Genomic DNA, 18,527 nt, shown 5'->3' on the forward strand with positions numbered 1-18,527 from the left:
AGACTTTACCCTGTCTATATTACTTTTCCTCAATCCCATTTGTCCTCTCCCCCCTTTTTTAAAATAGGTTTCAGTAGTTTTCATTATGTTACTGTCATGTGTACACATAGTGTACTTTATCATACTTACATCCCATTATCCATTAAAAAAAGCAAAAGCAGAAACCTGTTTACCTATTCTTTTTTCTTCTGGAGGTACCAGGATTTGAACTTAGGATCCTGTGGTTGCTAGTCATGAGCTCTACCACTTGAGCTATATCTCCAGCCATCTTTTGCTTTATTTTTTAGATAACATCTCCTGTTACTTACTTGGGGCAGGCCTCAGATCAGGATCCTCCCACATAGCTGGGATTACATGCACTTCCACATTCTTTATGTATTGATTGAGATAGTCTTGCTAACTTTTTGCCCAGATTAGCCTAGATCCACCAGTATTAGAGTAGTTAGGATAACAGGTGTGAGCCATTATACCTAGTCAAATTTAAAGTTTTAGGTATTCATTTAATAAAGAAGGTCTTACATACTGGGTATGGATAATACCCCAGAGTTTGGCATAAAACTTTTCTACCTGACCTGGCCTTAAATTGAAGTTCTCCTGCTCAAAGCTTCCCAAGTAGCTAGAGTTAGAGGAGCGAGCCTCCAGCACCTGGCTGACTCGCTCCTTCTGTCCTCCTTTCTGTCCTTGTATCTGCCCGTACTGAGATTTGAACTCAGGACTTGCACCTTGAAACTCAGGCCCACCTCTACTTGAGTCATGTCTCTATTAGTATCTTAAATTATTTTGAGTAGCAAATGTTATGGCAGGCTTGAAATGGAACTAAATCTTTTATCTTAATTGTGTTATTTGTATTTGTAGATCAAAGTTTTGACATTCCAGACAGAACTTTTCATTCTACCAATACGACTTGGCGCCTCTCATCTTTTGAATCCATGACTGATGTGAAAGAACTTATTCCAGAGTTTTTCTATCTTCCTGAGTTCTTAGTTAACCGAGAAGGTAAGCCGTCAGATCATTTCTAAATTATAATTTCTAAGAGCTTGGGATGATAGGGTACTTTTCCATTTCTCAGTCCTAATTCCTGAGTACCCAAATAAGAGAAATTCATTCCTCTAAGTATATTATTTTATTTCAAAGCAAGCTTGAAGATTTTTAGTGTTTCATAGGGCAATTCTATTTTTATAGGACAATTAGTTTATTCAACTGTTAAAATTATTTGTAAGCATATACTTCAGTTTTATTATACAAATTATTCTTCTGATTATAGAAGTTATATTCAGTGGCGCTGTAGCTCAAATGGTAGAGTGCTCGCCTTGAGCTGAAGAGCTGAGGGACAGCGCCCAAGCCCAGAGTTCAAGCCCCACAAGCAACCAAAAAAAAAAAAAAGAAGTTATATTCATAAGAGTCATGAATTTGTTAAAAGCAAAAATGTAGATTACTGAAAAGCTAGGTGAATGTATGAGGAAATCAGAGATGGGAATAAAACATTCTAAGCAGAATGGCATGGTAACCACAGGAGACTGGTGGATACAGTTCACCTTCTATGACACCATTGATCTGTGATGTTGGCCAGCCTTTCTGCACCTTACTAGAAGACCAGCTAACCCTGTAAGGTGCCTTTGTATTGTCTTCTTAACTTCATTCATGTGTGCATTTTGTCTCAGCCTCCTGAATGCTGAGATTGCAGAGGTATACCACTGCATCCACTTTCAAAGTATAAAGATAAGTACTACTAAGGTCTTTTTTACACTAGCAGACTAATAATATAGTTAAATGCAAGCTCACTGACATTGTAGAAGAACCCTTTTATTGGGTGTGTTGGTATTATTTTATTGGCTTAGGAATATGTCAGCAGAAAGGAAGTTAGAACAGACTGATACACTTGCCATAAACTTGATAGACTATAACAGTTCATTCTAGGAGTGTGTATACTTGGTAGTAACTTTGTAAAACTAGTTTTTCTCAATATAAAGGTTGTTAAATTTACTGAAATGTAATGTCCGAAATCCAGAAATGGCTGTATAAAGCCTTGGTTTCATTTTGGTCTCATTTACAGTTGAATAGATAGCTAAGCTCTGTGTATCTGAAGATCTGGCGCCATGGGCTGTGGTTTTCTGCCTTTTGATCTGAGGATCATGGTTGTTACACTTTCATGTGTACTTTTTTATGTTGTTGGGTAGATTAACCTTTTATAAGTGGTAGAAGGATACAACTGAAAGATCTCAGATTTCCATAGGATGCCATCTGTCCATGCAGCCCACCTGTAGGGAAATGAGGAGAGGAGCTGATGAGTCCTGCTGGACAGGCCAGCCCCTTACTGCTGCCTTCCTGGTTGTATTATACAATCCCCTGTTTCTAAGACCCATAAGTCCTGCTCAGTAGACTAGATGAAGTGTGCTGTGGGAGCTAAACATCCACGGTTTCATCTTCCCCCTTAGGATTTGATTTTGGTGTACGTCAGAATGGTGAGCGGGTTAATCACGTCAACCTTCCTCCGTGGGCACGGAATGATCCTCGTCTCTTTATCCTCATCCACCGGCAGGCTCTCGAGTCTGACCATGTGTCCCAGAATATCTGCCACTGGATTGACTTGGTATTTGGGTACAAGCAAAAGGGGAAGGCTTCTGTTCAAGCCATCAATGTTTTCCATCCTGCTGTAAGTAAATCTTAAAGTAATCTGCACAAGTGTCAGAAGCTTTAAAATTGGCTATTAGGATGTTTCTTTTAAGATGCCAAAGTTAAGTCGGGCACTGGTAGCTCACACCTATAATCCTAGCTGCTCAGGAGGCTGAGATCTGAGGATCGCAGTTGTTAGACTTTCACGTGTATTTTTTATTTTGTTGGATAGATTAGCCTTTTGTAGAAACTTAACTTTTCTGTACCTAAATATGTATATTCATAAAGTAGATGATCATGGGCCCAAAAGAAGTTTCATAAACACACTTGAATTTAGCACCAGGAAGTATGCATTGTTTTTGTTTACATACTCAGAAATATTGTTCACTCTTTATGAGGTTACCCATGATAGTTAATCTGATCAGTTTGTATCTAATCAGTTGTGTTTGAAATAGAGACAACTAGAGCATTGCCTAAAGTACAGCAACTTGCTGTTTGGCATTATGGTGGAGTCTTGCTTTATATTTGTAGCTATACCTCATTCATGTTCTTTTACTCTTTTCATCTACAGACCTATTTTGGAATGGATGTTTCTGCAGTGGAAGATCCAGTTCAGAGACGAGCACTAGAAACCATGATAAAAACCTATGGGCAGACCCCTCGCCAACTGTTCCACACAGCCCATGCCAGTAGACCTGGAGCCAAGCTCAACATTGAAGGAGAGCTCCCAGCTGCCGTGGGACTGTTGGTTCAGTTTGCATTCAGGGAGACCCGGGAACAGGTCAAAGAAATTACCTATCCGGTATGTCATTTTGGTTTCTGTAGAATTTAGCAAAGCCTGATTGGCATCTTTAGTGCCAGGCCCTTGCCCAGATTCTGTGGATGCAGAAATGGATGTGACAAGCTCTGGCCTAGAGATTTGTGCCAGCCAATGTAAGATGTACAGGCAGCTAGAGCAATGTCCTGTGTGTGAAAAAATGAAAATACCCTCTTGCTCATTCTCTCTTCTGTACTGTAGCTGTAGTTGGCGACATCAAGAGAGCCTGAGGAGCTCTGAGGAAAGAAGAATTGATGTGCCAGGCAATAGTCTCCCTTCCCCCAAGATGGCCACATAATTAAGAGGATTGTGTAAGCAAGAGGAGAGAAGCTGTCAGGACAGCACAGTGAGGGTGTGGTGTGCCTGTGTACACTACATGGCCTGTTCCTGCCCCTCATCTACAGCCAGAAGCACTGGCCAGTGAGAGCAATGGTTTGGTTTACACTTAAAGAAGAACTTCGCAAGCTTCTTGTAATTATAGAAAATACTGCTTGTAAAAACAAAGAGTTGGTATAATTTTTCCTGTAAATTGGAAACTCAAGCAAGCCTTCCCATACACGTCCACTGCTTCCTGCTTCACTCCTCTGTGCCACCCAAACTGCATATTCTGTATTCTCCTAATTAATGGTATGGTGGCAGAAATAGAGCCCCAAGGGATATGTACTTTTTTTTTTAAGTAAGTTTTGAACTTAGGGTCTCATATTTGTCAGGCAGATGCTTTATCTCTTGAGCCATATACACAGCTCATATTTGCTAAAGAGCAGCTAAAAAGTTGTATTTCAGATAAGGTCTTACATTTCTGTCTAGACTAGCCTCAGCAGTAATCCTCCTACCTACAGCCTCCCACATAGCTGGAATGACAGGCATTTGTCAGACATCCAGGCTTTTGTCTGGGCTAGCCTCAAACTCCAGTCCTCCCAAATTCCATCTTCTGGGTAGGTAGGGTTATAGGTATGAGCCATAGCACCTGGTATTTTATTTTTATTCTTTTTTAATTTTTATTTTTTATTGTGAAAATACTGTACAGAGGGGTTACAATTACATGGGCAAGATAATGAGTACATTTCTTATCAAGCATTGTAGCCTCCTCCTTTGCTTCCCCTTTCCATCCCTTCCCATCCTCCCCCTGTCCCCCCCACCCAATCCCCCCGCCCCCACCAAAGTTGTAAAGTTCGTTTTCAACATAACAACTTGTACTTCTCATTGTTGCAATGGGTCCACCTGTATCCTTATTTAAACGACTTGTTTTTCCCCTTCCCCTCCACAAATTATACCGACATCAAATACAGTGAAAGCACGGGTTATACTGTGGGGGGAGGGACATACAAAGCAACAAAGAAATAATCTTATAAATGCATTAGAAACAATCACATGAAAGAAAAAAAAACATTTGGATACATATCTTAGGGTTCATTTCCCTAGCATCACCTTATCTGACTTTTTCTGCTTGACTCAGACATATGCTGGATATTGCAAATAAGGGAAACCATGGGACCAATGTTTATTTGGGCTTGGCTTACTTCACTTAATATAATTTTTTCCAAGTCTTTCCATTTCCTAACAAATGGGGCAATGTCATTCTTTCTGATGGAGGCATAGAATTCCATTGTGTATATATACCACATTTTCTTTTTTTTTTTTTTTTTTCCGGTTGTGGGGCCTGAACTCTGGGCCTGAGTGCTGTCCCTCAGCTCTTCAGCTCAAGGCTAGTGCTCTACCACTTGAGCCACAGTGCCACTTCCGGCTTTTTTTCTTTTTGCTTATGTGGTGCTGAGGAATTGAACCCAGGGCCTCAGGCATGCAAGGCAAGCGCTCTACCACTGAGCCAACTTCTCAGCCCTACCACATTTTCTTGATCCATTCATCTACTGAGGGGCATCTGGGTTGGTTCCATATCTCAGCTATAGTAAATAATGTGGCAATAAACATAGTTGTGCTGGTAGCTTTAGTGTGGTCTTGTTTGTAAACATTTGGGTAAATGCCCAAAAGTGGGATTGCTGGGTCATAGGGGAGCTCTATGTGGAGTCTTTTGAGGAACCTCCAAAAATGACATAATTACAATGAAAATCATTAGCGTTCCATGGAAATGGCTGAAATTTGCTTAGTATGTTATTTTTTTAGGTTTATGAGGAATTTCCTGTGTGAAAGTAAAACAACTGAATGTCTAAAACTGAATGTCTAAAACAAAACCCACTGGCAAAGAAGAGATTATGATAGAGTATAAAACAGTCAAAAGGAGAATGTAAAGAATAAAGTTGCTGGGAGGCACTCTAAAAGGCTGTTTACTCTAAAAGACTTTTTTCTCCTGATTGTCTTCCCAGTAATTGTTTTTACTTGGAGTGGGGAAATCATTTTCATCAGTGTGCGCAGGTGTTTAAACGCCTCTCTCTCCACTCTTCCCAAACACATCTTGCCATTCTTCAAGCTCCACATTCTTCTTTTATTATTTATTACTATCTTTAAAAACTGTATAGAAGATGCTCGATTCCATATGTCAGTTATGAATACAGTGCATCTTCCTCAGTGTCACACTTTCCATTCTTCTTCCCTATCTCCCATCCCCACCCAACCCCCTCAAGTTACCTGGTTCCATTTTCAAATAGGGACATTGAGTATGATCACTGTATTCACCCCCTCCCCCTCCATTTGCCCACTCCTTTCCTCATACCATCTCCCTCAGATAAGACAGGTTCAGATCCAGCTGTATGTTCTTGGAAACCTCTGGCTGCACTCTTGAGTGTTGTATGCTCTGGGTCTGTGCTCTCTCACTACGTCTTGGCCATTTGTATCCAGCATCCTATGAGAAGCTGCTATGTCCTGGCTCCTTGCGTTTCAGAGTTTATAGTTAATGAGCGTTTCTCTACTGCCTGTACCTTAATATGTGTCATATTCCCAGGTTATAGTCCCGTATCATCACCTTTAGTTATTTCAGCTAGCCTGAAGAGAAAATGTGCTTAGCAAAATTTTTTTCCTTTGCTTCAGTTTCAAAGAGTTCTCAACTATTAACTGGGCACTTCCAGGCAAGCAAGGCCGAACTATAGAATAAAAATGAAGTATGGCATCAGGTGCTAGTGGCTCAAACCTGTAATCCTAGTTACCCAGGAAGCTGACATCTGAGGATCACAGTTTGAAGCCAGCCTGGGCTAAAAGTCCCCATGAGACTCTTATCTCCAATTAAGCACCAAAAAAACAGAAGTGGAGCTGTAGCTCAAAGTGGTAGTGCACAGGCCTTGAACAAAAGAGATAGGCCAAAAAAAAAAAGTAAAGAATGCATTGTTCTACATGCTAAGCAAAGGGAAGTCAAAACTTATAAAATAATTCTTGCCCTCTACGTAGTTTAGAATTTAAAATTTGAATAATTCTATATTTACTGGCTTAAAAAACTTCCAACAACCTCATGTTTTTTACTTCCCTTGGTTGTAGAGCCCTCTGTCCTGGATAAAAGGCTTAAAGTGGGGTGAGTATGTAGGCTCCCCAAGTGCTGCCATGCCTGTGGTCTGCTTCAGCCAGCCCCACGGAGAAAGGTTTGGTTCTCTCCAGGCACTGCCCACCAGAGCGATCTGTGGTTTGTCCCAAAATTTTTGTCTTCTGATGACCTACAGCAAGGAACAAGGTACAATAAAATGATGGGAGTCATTCTGGGTATTGTCGATGAGATCTACATGTGTGCTGATACTTTGTTTGACTTCTAAGATTTTCCCTTCTAGGGAAAAATCTCTGCTCAAATTTGTGGTGACTTAATGTAAAGTAGGAATTAGAACCTAGTCTATGAATGGTGAGAATTAACTCCAGCATCACTTAAGTGAAAGGAGTTAGATGAGATGAGAATCCATGGTAATGCTCACAAGATTAAACATTGTCAGCTTGACAGAAATGACCTGAGAGGCTCCGATGCCCACATAGACAGGGGTGGTGAACTATGGTCACCATGGGGCAAGACAGAAAGAATGAAGCAGTTGAAGAGTATCAGAGCAGTCCTGTTCTTCTCCTACCCTGGACAGGCCCATGCACAGGAGTACTGTGTGTAGGGGAGCACCTTGAACTTCTGAAGGTCACCAGACACTCAGAACTAGGGCTGTTTTCTACTTGCATTACCCCTGCCCCCTTCCAAATGGGCAGTTTCACAGGCACTGGTGCTAGCTGAGAGGGGTGGCCAAGGGCACTGACGGTCAAGTCCGGTGGCTGGCATGTTTGCCTGAAGCCAGCCTGCAGCCAGGGTGCCTTCTTGCCTTTGTTCTGCATACCTTGTTCTCTTCCTAGAATGGGACACTCAACACTGTGGGTTGTAAATGTGTGGGGTATAATGCTCATCCTGTTTGATTTCTACCACTACAGTTGGGCCCCTAGTATGCCCTGGAGAGCTACCTTCTAGCTACAATCTCCCCCACAGAATGGACAAGAGATTTGTCAGGATCCAAGTGTGTTCGGGGAATTAGTGTGATTTGAGGCCTCTGACATCCCAGCCCAGTACCCAAGGTCACCCTTAGCTCTGTTCACTGTGTCCTCAAAGTGTGCAGTCTATAATGTGGGAATGGCAAAAGGACTCCTCCTATGATAATTTACTGGGAGAATTCAAAAAACATTTGTGGAAATGCTTAGCACAGGGCCTGGCTCATCCTAAACTCTGAGTATCCATTTAGCTGTAACCCCTTACTCAGCTGGTATCAATGGTCCTTGTGTGAGCTCGCAGCACAGCCCACACAGAGACAGCGCAGGGGCCAGGCTCAGCAGACAGGTGAGAGGCAGGACACTGGCCGCAGTGGACATACTGAGATCTGTTATACAAGGTTGCTATATTATTTTGTTTGTCTGTCCATGTGGGATACACTGCACCAGCTTCTGAGATGCTTTCGATAACCTTAAGCCCAGTGCAGACCAGTTCTTTAGAAGCAGTGATCTGAATTCCTCCAAACACACTTGCTCAGACCCTGACACACTGAGTAGACTCTGGGACTCCAGTAAACCTCTATACACTGGAAAGACAGGCTTCTTGCATACCATTTACATTATGGAATTTCTCTTCCTGAAAGCAGGGAAATCGATTGAGAAACTTGGTTAATTGAGCACCTGCTGTGTGCTAGCACAATCTTGATCTTAAGGGTCTGAAGTCTTAGAATGTGCAGCCCAAGTCTTCAGCAGTTCACATTGAGGGGAGCTTGTATTCTAAGTGAGTGGATCCCAGTTCCATTGTTATTTAAATAGTATTTAGCGATAAAATTTTCTTCATTGGAATTCTTGTAAATGTGACTGGGATAAATCCAAGTCACAACAGTGATGATAGAAAAGGGTCTGATTCCACCTTTAGCAATCTGTTAGCATCTTGGGGATGAAGATGGCTATGCATTCTAATGTATATACACTTCAGCATTTAGCCTGCTATTGTTTGGCTGTCTTGTGACTTTTGCACAGTAACAACTCTACCTCCTTCCTCTTCCTTGAGGTGTGAGAAGCATGAACAGCACTGACATCCAGTGGTCTGCCATCCTGAGCTGGGGGTATGCCGATAACATCTTGAGGTTGAAGAGTAAGCAAAGTGAGCCCCCAATCAATTTCATTCAAGGTTCACAACAGCACCAGGTAATCATGTTGATTTACTTCTGTACTTCACAAAGGAGTGAGAACAGCAGCTGCATACCAGCACTCTAGATAGTCTGGCTGATGGCTCACACTCCCCACCACCACTCTTCAGTATCCCTGAACCTGCCTGTCCTTGCTGAGTGTTCATGGCAATCACTGTACCCTGGTGCTGACGCCAGCACTGCTTTCCTCCTCGTGTCCACTTGCTCTGTCACAGGTCATCTTCAGTAACTGTAGTGTCGTTCTTGTAACCTCACTTTTCCTAAACAGATCAGATGTTCAGCCTGTGATGTAGCAGGACTCTGGGTCTCCCATCTCATGAGCTGTATTCACTATGCGTGTCCTTCCTGGCAGTAACTCATCAATCTCTCTCCTCCTCTTCCAAATGAGATGATAGTACTCATACTACTTTTGCCCCAAGTGGTTATGAAAATGTTTCCATGAAACCTATGAACTCTAAATGCTGTGCAGGTAGGTACACAGTGATATATGACTGTCACAGGCTCTGCACTGAATAGACAGCCTTCTTGTCTGTCCTCCTCGGACTTTCTTACTATTCTTTGACTTCCTTGACCTGTGTAACACCTGCTGCCAGCTCAGCATGTGCTTGCACATATGTATGCGTCCACGTGTGCACTGTGTAAGCTGAATGAGCAGCTCTGCAGAGCTGTTAGCAGCAAGAGCAGAGAGAGTTGGGAGACCAATGCCTTATTCTCTAGGCTGAACAGTAGGTCATCACCATTATTTCTGTCTTGCCAGTATAATAACATTAGATGTTTTCTTAGGCTGAAACATACCAGCCTATATTAATCACAGCATTTTTGTACAGGCAGAAATATTTGTCCAGACATATGCAAGTGAAAACCATAAATTACACAGAAGCTGGTGGTATAACTCAATTAGAAATGAGTTTATAAAAATAAATGAAAATGCAAAAACATAGAGTAAGTCTCCTTTTTGGAGATGTTATGAATTTATGGGCTGGGGGTGAAGTATATATATTCTACTTGTCATAATATCTGAATAACATGAACATAAACAGATTTGTTACCAGGTAAAACTCACTAATGTTATCAGTACCTGTGGGTTTACAAACATCTTGACTTCCCTAGTGAAAGAGTGAAGAAAAAAAAAATTTGTATCTGTATTCATTGAATGACAGAGCAGTGATACAGATATGCTATCATCATTTTCATCAAAATCTTAAGGGTTTTTTATTGCTCTGACTCCTTCTATTTCTTTATAGTTGGGATACACTAGTTAACCCATTGGATAGATTTGGTAGGAGACAGGACAGAGGAAAAAGGTGAAGAAATGACCTTCAGGAAGCTTTCTAATTCACTGTAGAAAGTTTCTTCACTGTAAAGACAAAGTTTAATTTTATCAAGTTATTTGACCAAGGACATTGATTAATTTAGCAGATCCAAGGCTTGATAAAAGGTTAAATATAGTTCTTACTTTCATATGGCATGATTTTAACTTTTCCAGCTTTATTGAGGTATAATTAGCTGATAAAACACTATGTATGTTTAAATTATAGTGTGATATTTTCATATACATTGTAAAATGATTTCTGCAATTGCTCTAAATAACTTACACATCACCTCCCTAGAGTTGCCGCCATTGTGTGTGTAGTGAGAACAGTGAAGATGTACTCCCAGGAAAATTCAAGTATGCAATATAGTGTTAGTGACGCTAGACACTGTAACACATCTACCCTGGGACTTAGTTCCAGCTCCTGGCACCCACTGGTCTCTTCTCTGCTTCCATGCACTTCCCTTCCACATATGGACAAGATCACACAGTGTTTGTCTTTCTGTTCCTGGCAGTTTCAGTCAGCATAGTGTCCTGTAGGTCTGTCCACATTGTCACAAGTGCATAATTTCCTTTTAGAGGCTGAAATATATATACACATGCAAATATACATGTATATCATACAAGAAACTAAACATTACAAAATTATTTCTGTCATGTAAAATTTGGCACCCAAATGTCATAAAAGCTGAGAGAATGCTCTTATAAGTCTTTGTAGCCAAAAAGGGTAGTTCCAATTCTTGTGGTAAACTATTGTGTAAGAGAGTACTTCTGGAAAATGACTGGGTCAGAATACTACAGTTCATTTGTCCATTGAAATACACTGTTCATTAATTTGCTGTATAGTTGGAGAATATTCATATAGGAATGTAGCATATGAAGACTCTACCTTCTAAGATTTAGATTATGTGGACAAATCATCATCATCAGTCTACAGTTCTGACTCATAATTAATTATGGAACATCTTTTGTTACTAATAGTAGGAAATTAAAAATTCTGAATTATTAGCTATATTCAGCTAAAGGCAGATTCCAAGAATGGAGCCTCTGCTTTCTGGTATGCGTCCTTGAAAGGTGACACTTTGAACAATGCAGCAGGAAAACCATTAGCTTATTGCATTATCCTTCTGGGAGAGTCTATTTTAATTTTGTTTATTTTTAGCATAGTTAGGAATAATAAGCTATAATGAAATAACCCTTAGAATGATAAAATAGCAAGGTATGTAAAAAATATGATCATTAAAATTTTGTGATGTAAACTAGGTTGCAAAAGAGCTTGAGGCATCCATATGGGAATTGCAAGACAGAATTAGTATTAGTCTACAAATTTTTCAAAGTACATTTTCTCTTTGAAAGACTAAGGCTTAGGAAGTATCAATACTTATAAACCTTTAGAACTAGTAAAGAAAGAAACTAAAAAAAAATTACAGTTGAATATAGTGGACCCTGGTGGTATAGTGAGATTTAGAAGTACCTAAGTTAGGAAGGACCAAAGAGTCATTTTCTAACATTACAGAGACTGACACACATTTGCTGGTCCCACCAGACAGTTTTAAACTATAAGGGACAACTACTTCCTCTGAACCAGGAGACTTGAGACATGAGGGCAGAAGGCAGAAGAGGTACTGAGGTCCATGGCTGACAACCACCACCTTTCTTCATCTCCTCTACCTCTATGACTGTTAGAAGCAACACCTCTGACATGTGCCCTGATTTCCTTCAGCAACATAAAAATAGTAAAATGCTAAAAGTAAAAAATAAAAGCCAGACATGGTAACATACACATGTGATCCCAGCATTCAGGAGGTAAATGTAGAAGAATTGCAATTTCCAGGCCAACCTTACCAATACACAATGAAACCTTGTCTTAAAGAAGTACATGTGGGGAAAAAAAAAAAGAAGTAAATGTGGGGCTGGGAATGTGGCTTAGTGGTAGAGTGTTTTCTTAGCATGCATGAAGCCCTGGGTTTGATTCCTCAGTAGCAATAAACAGAAAAGGCCAGAAGTGGCACTATGGCTCAAGTGGTAGACTGCCTTAAGCAAAAAAAGCTCAAGGACAGTGCCCAGGCTCTGAGTTCAAGCCCTAGGACTGGGGAAAAAAAGTAAATGTGTGGAACATTACAAATGCACAGTTAATAAGCTTTAGTCAATTTCAGAGTGTTTTGTTAAAGTTGTATGGAACAAGTGACATATGCATATCAGCATACAAAATCACACATTATGTATTATAACACCTTTTAATCTGGAAACAACTTTAAATGTCCGCCCTAACATTACAGAAAATGCTATGGCTACATTTGGCACCATCCTAATTGTTTTGAGTGAGAGGTTTCCTGAAAAATTTTGGCCCTGTCATAATTTAAATATCTGTCAGAAAAGCAGCAGCATTTCCCATGCTTTCTCCTCATGCTAATCTTCAGTTTGTTTGTTTTTTTTTTAAGGTGACCAGTTGTGCCTGGGTGCCTGACAGCTGCCAGTTGTTCACCGGGAGCAAGTGTGGTGTCATCACAGCCTATACAAACAGGTTCACCAGTGGCACGGTGGGTCCTGAGCAGTATCATCATAGTGCATACAACTAGCCTAAACCTTTGCACTTCAGTCTTTTCTACATCAGCTCTTCAAAAGGGAAAGGTCACAGGTCTGACTCTTCAGATTTAGTTCTAGTCTGGTAACAAACAAAACACACATGACATACTTTTTTTCCAGCTTACCAATTCCTTCCATCAATCAACTGTCAAATGCTACAGTTGAGGATGTGCAGCAAGTTAAAGGGATGATGAGCTTTGGAATCTAGAATCTTCTCTGGGTTATTTTTCAGTTAAGAATTTTCTCAGTTACATTGTTAACTATATTTTACTAGTGAAACCTTATTCCTGGCATGGAGAGACTCTCTGGTTCCTTCTTTGAAACCCTTGTTATGGTTTTTTTGCCAGGGCCTCCCTGGGGTGTAAATGGGACCATCATATTGTTTCTCTCACTCAGCCTGAGGAGCCATTAGCAGATGTAAGGCAGGTATGCTGTGACCATCAGCTTTCTAGAGAGGTCTGGAGAGCCTGCAGGGCTTCAGTGGTCCAGGAGGGATGTGGGAAGGACAGAAAGGGAGGCAGGCTGATGGGGGCATGAGCTCTATGACAGGTTCCCACAGAGGGGTGGAGCATGGGCTCTCTATGACAGGTTCCAATGGGGCAGAGGGGAGCATGAGCTCTATGACAGGTTCCCACAAGGCGGGAGGTGTGGAGCATGAGCTCTATGACAGGTTCCCACAGGTTGGGAGGAAGGGGAAGGGGAACATGAGTTCAATGACAGGTTCTCACAGGGCAGGATTGGGAGCATGAGTTCTGTGACAGGTTCCCACAGGTCAGGGGGAGAGCAGCATGAGCTCTATGACAGGTTCCCACCAGGCAGAGGGGCCAACAAGGTGTCAGGTAATTGGGAAGGGTGTGCTTGAGCTGGGTTTCAGTGATCACTTCCTTATGTGGAGAAGAGAGGAGACAGCATTTCCTCAGAAGACCCAGCTGTGATGACAATCTGGAATATAAGAGCAAGGCTGGCAGTCTGGGGTGGCAAGTCATTTTCTGGGTAGAATGTAACATGAGGGGGGCAGGAGAAGTAGAGGTGAGGTCCTGCAGGCTGCGGTACACAGAATGCTGAGGAACCTAAGGCAAAAAGTTGGATGCCCAGAATGTCTTCTTTGTTCTCCTAAGGCCTAATATGGATCTTCATCCCTGCTCATACATGATACTCATGCCTGTACACATGTCTAGTCTTCTCAGCCTGCCTTGTTCTCTTTCCTTCCTCCTGTAAGCCTTTCCACCAGGAGTCACTTCATACCATAGCTTTTTAAAACTGGCTTCATCTTGTACTTTTTGCTTCCATTTGCATTTCCAACAGCCTTGTTCTTAGTTCTCACCATTTCTTCCATTTTCAGTTGTATGCCAACACAGTATGCGGTACAAGTTTAAAAAGAAAAAGATTAAGCTTTTAGGCAGGAGTAATTCTGCACAGAATACCTTTGAATATAGCAGGTCAAGGGTATAGCTAGTATAATTGACATACAGCACGTGTGCTTCTTTTGGCTTTGAAGTCATGGTAGGCTAATGAAGGCTTGTATTACTTAACTCTCCTCAGAAATACATTTGCCTGAAAGCAGACTTTTTCTTCTCATTGGTAAGGCTTTTCATCACTAGTTGGTAATCAAGTCATGAGATTAACAGTTCCTATTTAAACAGCATCCCTATGTCTCCTCCTGTCCCTGCCCCCCCCCCACAAAAAAAATAACAGCAACGCAATCCAGGTTCCAGTGGCTCACACCTGTAATCCTAGCTACTCAGAGGCTGAGATCTGAGGACTGTGGCTCAAAGCCAACTGAGATAGACAAAATCTGAAGACTTAACTTCAGTTAAACATCAAAAAGCCAGTACTATTGATGTGGCTCAAGTGGAAGAATATCAGCCATAAGTGAAAAAGCCAAGTAAGAGCACAAGGCCCTGAGTTAAAGCCCCAATACCGGTGATGTGTAGTGTTTATAAACATGAGGAACAATGTGATCTGTTGTTTACTGTGGTAATATAGACAGAGGAGTATAAATACAAAATTTAGTGCTTCTGAAAAGGGAGAAGAGATAGAAAGTAGAACAATATATACATTGTATGCTTCATATTTAAGGCATTATTTATTTAGAAATAAATTGTAATATACAATGTTAAGATTTGTTAACCAAATAAACAACAGTTAGTTCTTTATTCTTTTTACTTTTTTTTATTTCTTTGAAAGGGAAATGCTGGAATACTTGTGATGCTAAACAGCCCAACAAAGAAAACAAGGGTCAGGACTGTGTGGCCTCCAGTCTCCATGTGCCAGCGGAGCCCTTACATAGCAGTTAAAGTCAGCCCTGACGGTTGACAGTGACACAGTCCTAGTGGCCAACACTATAGTAGTATCACCAATTGGTGTGATACCTTGGAAAAACACAGCATCAAGAACCATAAGTTTGCCAGGCATTGGTGGTCATTCCTATAATCCTGTCTACTCTAAATACAGAGATTAGGAGGATTGAGGTTCCAGGCTGGCCCTGGCCAAAAAAAAAAAATCTTGAGACCCACCATCTCAATCAACAGCTCATGCTGTTATATTTACCTGTTCTCCCAACTACAGTGGGAAATGTAAATTGGGATTGTGGTCCAGACAGACTTAGGCAGAAAGCAAGACTTATCCTAAAAATAGCCAGAGCAAAAAGGACTGGAGGCATAGCTCAAGTGGTAGAGTGTCTGCCTAACAAGTGTGAAACTGAGTTCAAACTCAATACCGCCTGGGGCTGGGACGTTGGCTTAGTGGTAGAGTGCTTGCCTCGCATACATGAGGCCCTGGGTTCGATTCCTCAGCACCACATAAGCAGAAAAAAGCCAGAAGTGGCACTGTGGCTCAAATGGTAGGGTCCTAGCCTTGAGCTGAAGAGCTGAGGGACAGCACCCAGGTCCAGAGTTCAGCCCCCACGACCAACCCAAAAAAAAAAAAAAAAAAAGTCAATACCACCAAAAGTAAAAACTATAAATCTACTGATCTTCCAGTGAAACACTGTGAAATTACTCTAAAGAAATAATATGAAGAACAAAAGTTTTATACATGAAAAATGTATGGCACTGACTATAATTTGAAAAAATGGAAAAAGGTATTATTTGTATCAATGAAAGTTACTCAAATTATGATATACTAACTATAGAATGTTAATCTATTAAAATAATTTTGAAGACAGTATCAAAGTAGGAAATAATTTTAGAAGGATGTACAAAATATGAATGAAAATCATTTGCATATCAATATTCAGCTATAAATTACGCATTATTGAACAAACACTGGACAGTGGACCAAAATGAAAAGCAGGTAAGCTGATGTAATTGGATCATGTCATTTTTGCCTGTTAAAAACATTTGAACTAGATGAGTACTGGTGGCTCACGCCTGTAATCCTAGCTACTCAGGAGGCTGAGAGCTCATGATCACAGTTCAAAGCCAGACCTGGCAGGAAAGTCCATGAGACTCTTATCTCCAATAAGCTACTCAGAAAAAGCCAGAAGTGCTGCAGTGGGTCAAGTGGTAGAGTGCTACCCTTGAGCACAGAGAGGCTTGGGGATAGCACCAGGCTCTGAGTTCAATCACCAGGATTGGAGAAAAAAAAATTAACTAGGTTAACTAAAGAAATGATCAAATGAGGGGCTGGGAAGGTGGCTCAGTGGTAGAGTGCTTGCTTTGCATGCATGAGGTACCACATAAGCAGAAAAAAAAAAAAATAACAGCCAGAAGTGGTGCTATGGCTGAAGTGGTAGTGTGTTAGCCTTGAGCTGAAGAGCTGAGGGACAACGCCCAGGCCCAGAGTTCAGGCCCCACGACCAGACCCAAAAAAAAAAAAAAAAGATCAAATGAGAATATACGAGTCATTCTGCTTTTTCCTGTGTGAGATGTTACACTAGGGTGTGTTATGGTTGTTTTTATCCCATCCTTCACTTAATTTCTACTTTGCAGCCTTCAGAGATAGAGATGGAGGCACAGGTTCATCTCTATGGGCACACAGATGAGATAACCAGCCTGTGTGTCTGCAAGCCGTACAGTGTCATGATCAGCGTGAGCAGAGATGGTACCTGCATTATATGGGACCTAAACAGGTAGGGGAAGCTCCACCCCAGACACCACACAGCAAATTGTGTGACTACCTTACAGCTTTTAGCAAGAGTACCTAAGAGATTGGACAGGAGGCCTGTTGTCTTATGAAAAACAGGCATACAGGCTGAGGAAAAGAGCTGTAGAAATGTATAGGATGTCATTCTGTATAACAACCATATGAAAGTTCACATCTGTTGTTTTTCAGGCTGTGCTATGTTCAGAGTCTAGCAGGACATAAAAGTCCTGTCACAGCTGTCTCTGCCAGTGAAACATCAGGGGATATCGCTACTGTGTGTGATTCAGGTAAGATGACCATAGCCACAGCACAGCTCTGCCTCTCCACCTCTGGCCAAGCTGGTCTTTGTCCCCTGTCCCTCACAAGGCTAATCACTTTAGTCGCATGTGTGCCTGTGAAAATACAACAAAGCCCAAGGCCACGTTGCCCAACTCAGGCATTAACTTAGGCAGGAGTTCATAGGCCTTCCCCTAATAAATGAGCACATTTAAACAAACTGTTGTTACCTGATGATCTGAGTTTTCTTAGAGCCTTTTTCCTAACCTATTTTATTTTATTTTAGTTACTAGCTTTATTACTTTCCTTGTTAGAGAACACATGTTCAATGAGTTGGGTTTGGAGACACAGTTGTGGAATAGAAAGGTACCTGGTAGGCTGAGCAGGGGAGGGGGTTGTGTGGGGAGAGGCTGAGGAGAGTAGAAGGCTGCTGTGAACCCCCGTATTGGGTAAACTGCCTCCAAGTCCTCTTTGGCCCTGTGGCACCCAGCTCCAGGGATTCTGATCTGCTCTGGTCTGGAGGGGCAGAGCTCATTATAAAGGAAAGAAAAGTGGAGGCAGATGACAGCTTGCACTACAGTAAGGTCTGGAAGGGGCCTCTTTCCCATGGAGCTGAGCTGCACCAGGCTCTGCTCTGGCCCTCCAGCTGGAAGAGCTCCTGGCCATGTCCTGTAGGGGTTTATGGAGGTTTCATGCATAGTTGTGCTTGGTACCCAACGGTCTGCTCTTCCTCCTTCAGGAGCAAGGTCTGAAAATCCCCATCTTCTCATTTGTGGTGGCCTCATTGATTGGCCTGCTCCAATCCTCAGGCTACCCAGACCCCTCCCACCAAGAATTCGGAAGACAGTAGATTCCAAGGTGTTTAGAAGCACAGTACTAGGAACTGGGGGCTAAGGCCAAGTATTTATTTTTTATTATACTACATTCATTCATTGTTCTATTCAAGAAAAGAAATGTCTTCAGTCATGATGACAAATTTGAGGTGTGTTTCTGCCACTCAACCCCCAGCCAGTCAATCATGCCATAAGAAATGAATCAAGCAGGAGTCAGGGAGAAGCCCTCATGCAGTGCGCACACGACTGATGACCTTGGGTTGTTCTTCCTTGGCTTCTCCATCATCAGCTTTCACTGTGCAAATCAAGAGGCTATTGGGGGGATGGAAGGTATGGTGATGGTTTATACAGAGGTTTCCTCCTTTCACTGGGCACATCCAGAGGGTGCTGGGTAATACAGTGATAGTTTATATGAGGTTCTCTAC

The 18,527-nt window shown here is 41.7% G+C and overlaps 1 protein-coding gene across 1 annotated transcript in view; it reads left to right on the top strand.

Moving 5' to 3' along the window:
• Lyst (lysosomal trafficking regulator) overlaps positions 1 to 18,527 on the top strand; it is a 144,170-nt gene that overhangs the window by 119,043 nt on the left and 6,600 nt on the right. Inside the window, exons 43-50 of the mRNA XM_042685962.1 lie at positions 856 to 996; positions 2,436 to 2,653; positions 3,185 to 3,415; positions 6,854 to 7,043; positions 8,871 to 9,007; positions 12,763 to 12,861; positions 16,840 to 16,979; positions 17,183 to 17,280. Coding sequence (XP_042541896.1) covers positions 856 to 996; positions 2,436 to 2,653; positions 3,185 to 3,415; positions 6,854 to 7,043; positions 8,871 to 9,007; positions 12,763 to 12,861; positions 16,840 to 16,979; positions 17,183 to 17,280 — 1,254 coding nt within the window. The remainder of the gene's footprint in view (positions 1 to 855; positions 997 to 2,435; positions 2,654 to 3,184; positions 3,416 to 6,853; positions 7,044 to 8,870; positions 9,008 to 12,762; positions 12,862 to 16,839; positions 16,980 to 17,182; positions 17,281 to 18,527) is intronic.

The sequence above is a fragment of the Dipodomys spectabilis genome, unplaced genomic scaffold (genome assembly GCF_019054845.1).
Source record: "Dipodomys spectabilis isolate Male_0828 unplaced genomic scaffold, ASM1905484v1 ptg000096l, whole genome shotgun sequence".
NCBI classification, from domain to species: domain Eukaryota; kingdom Metazoa; phylum Chordata; class Mammalia; order Rodentia; family Heteromyidae; genus Dipodomys; species Dipodomys spectabilis.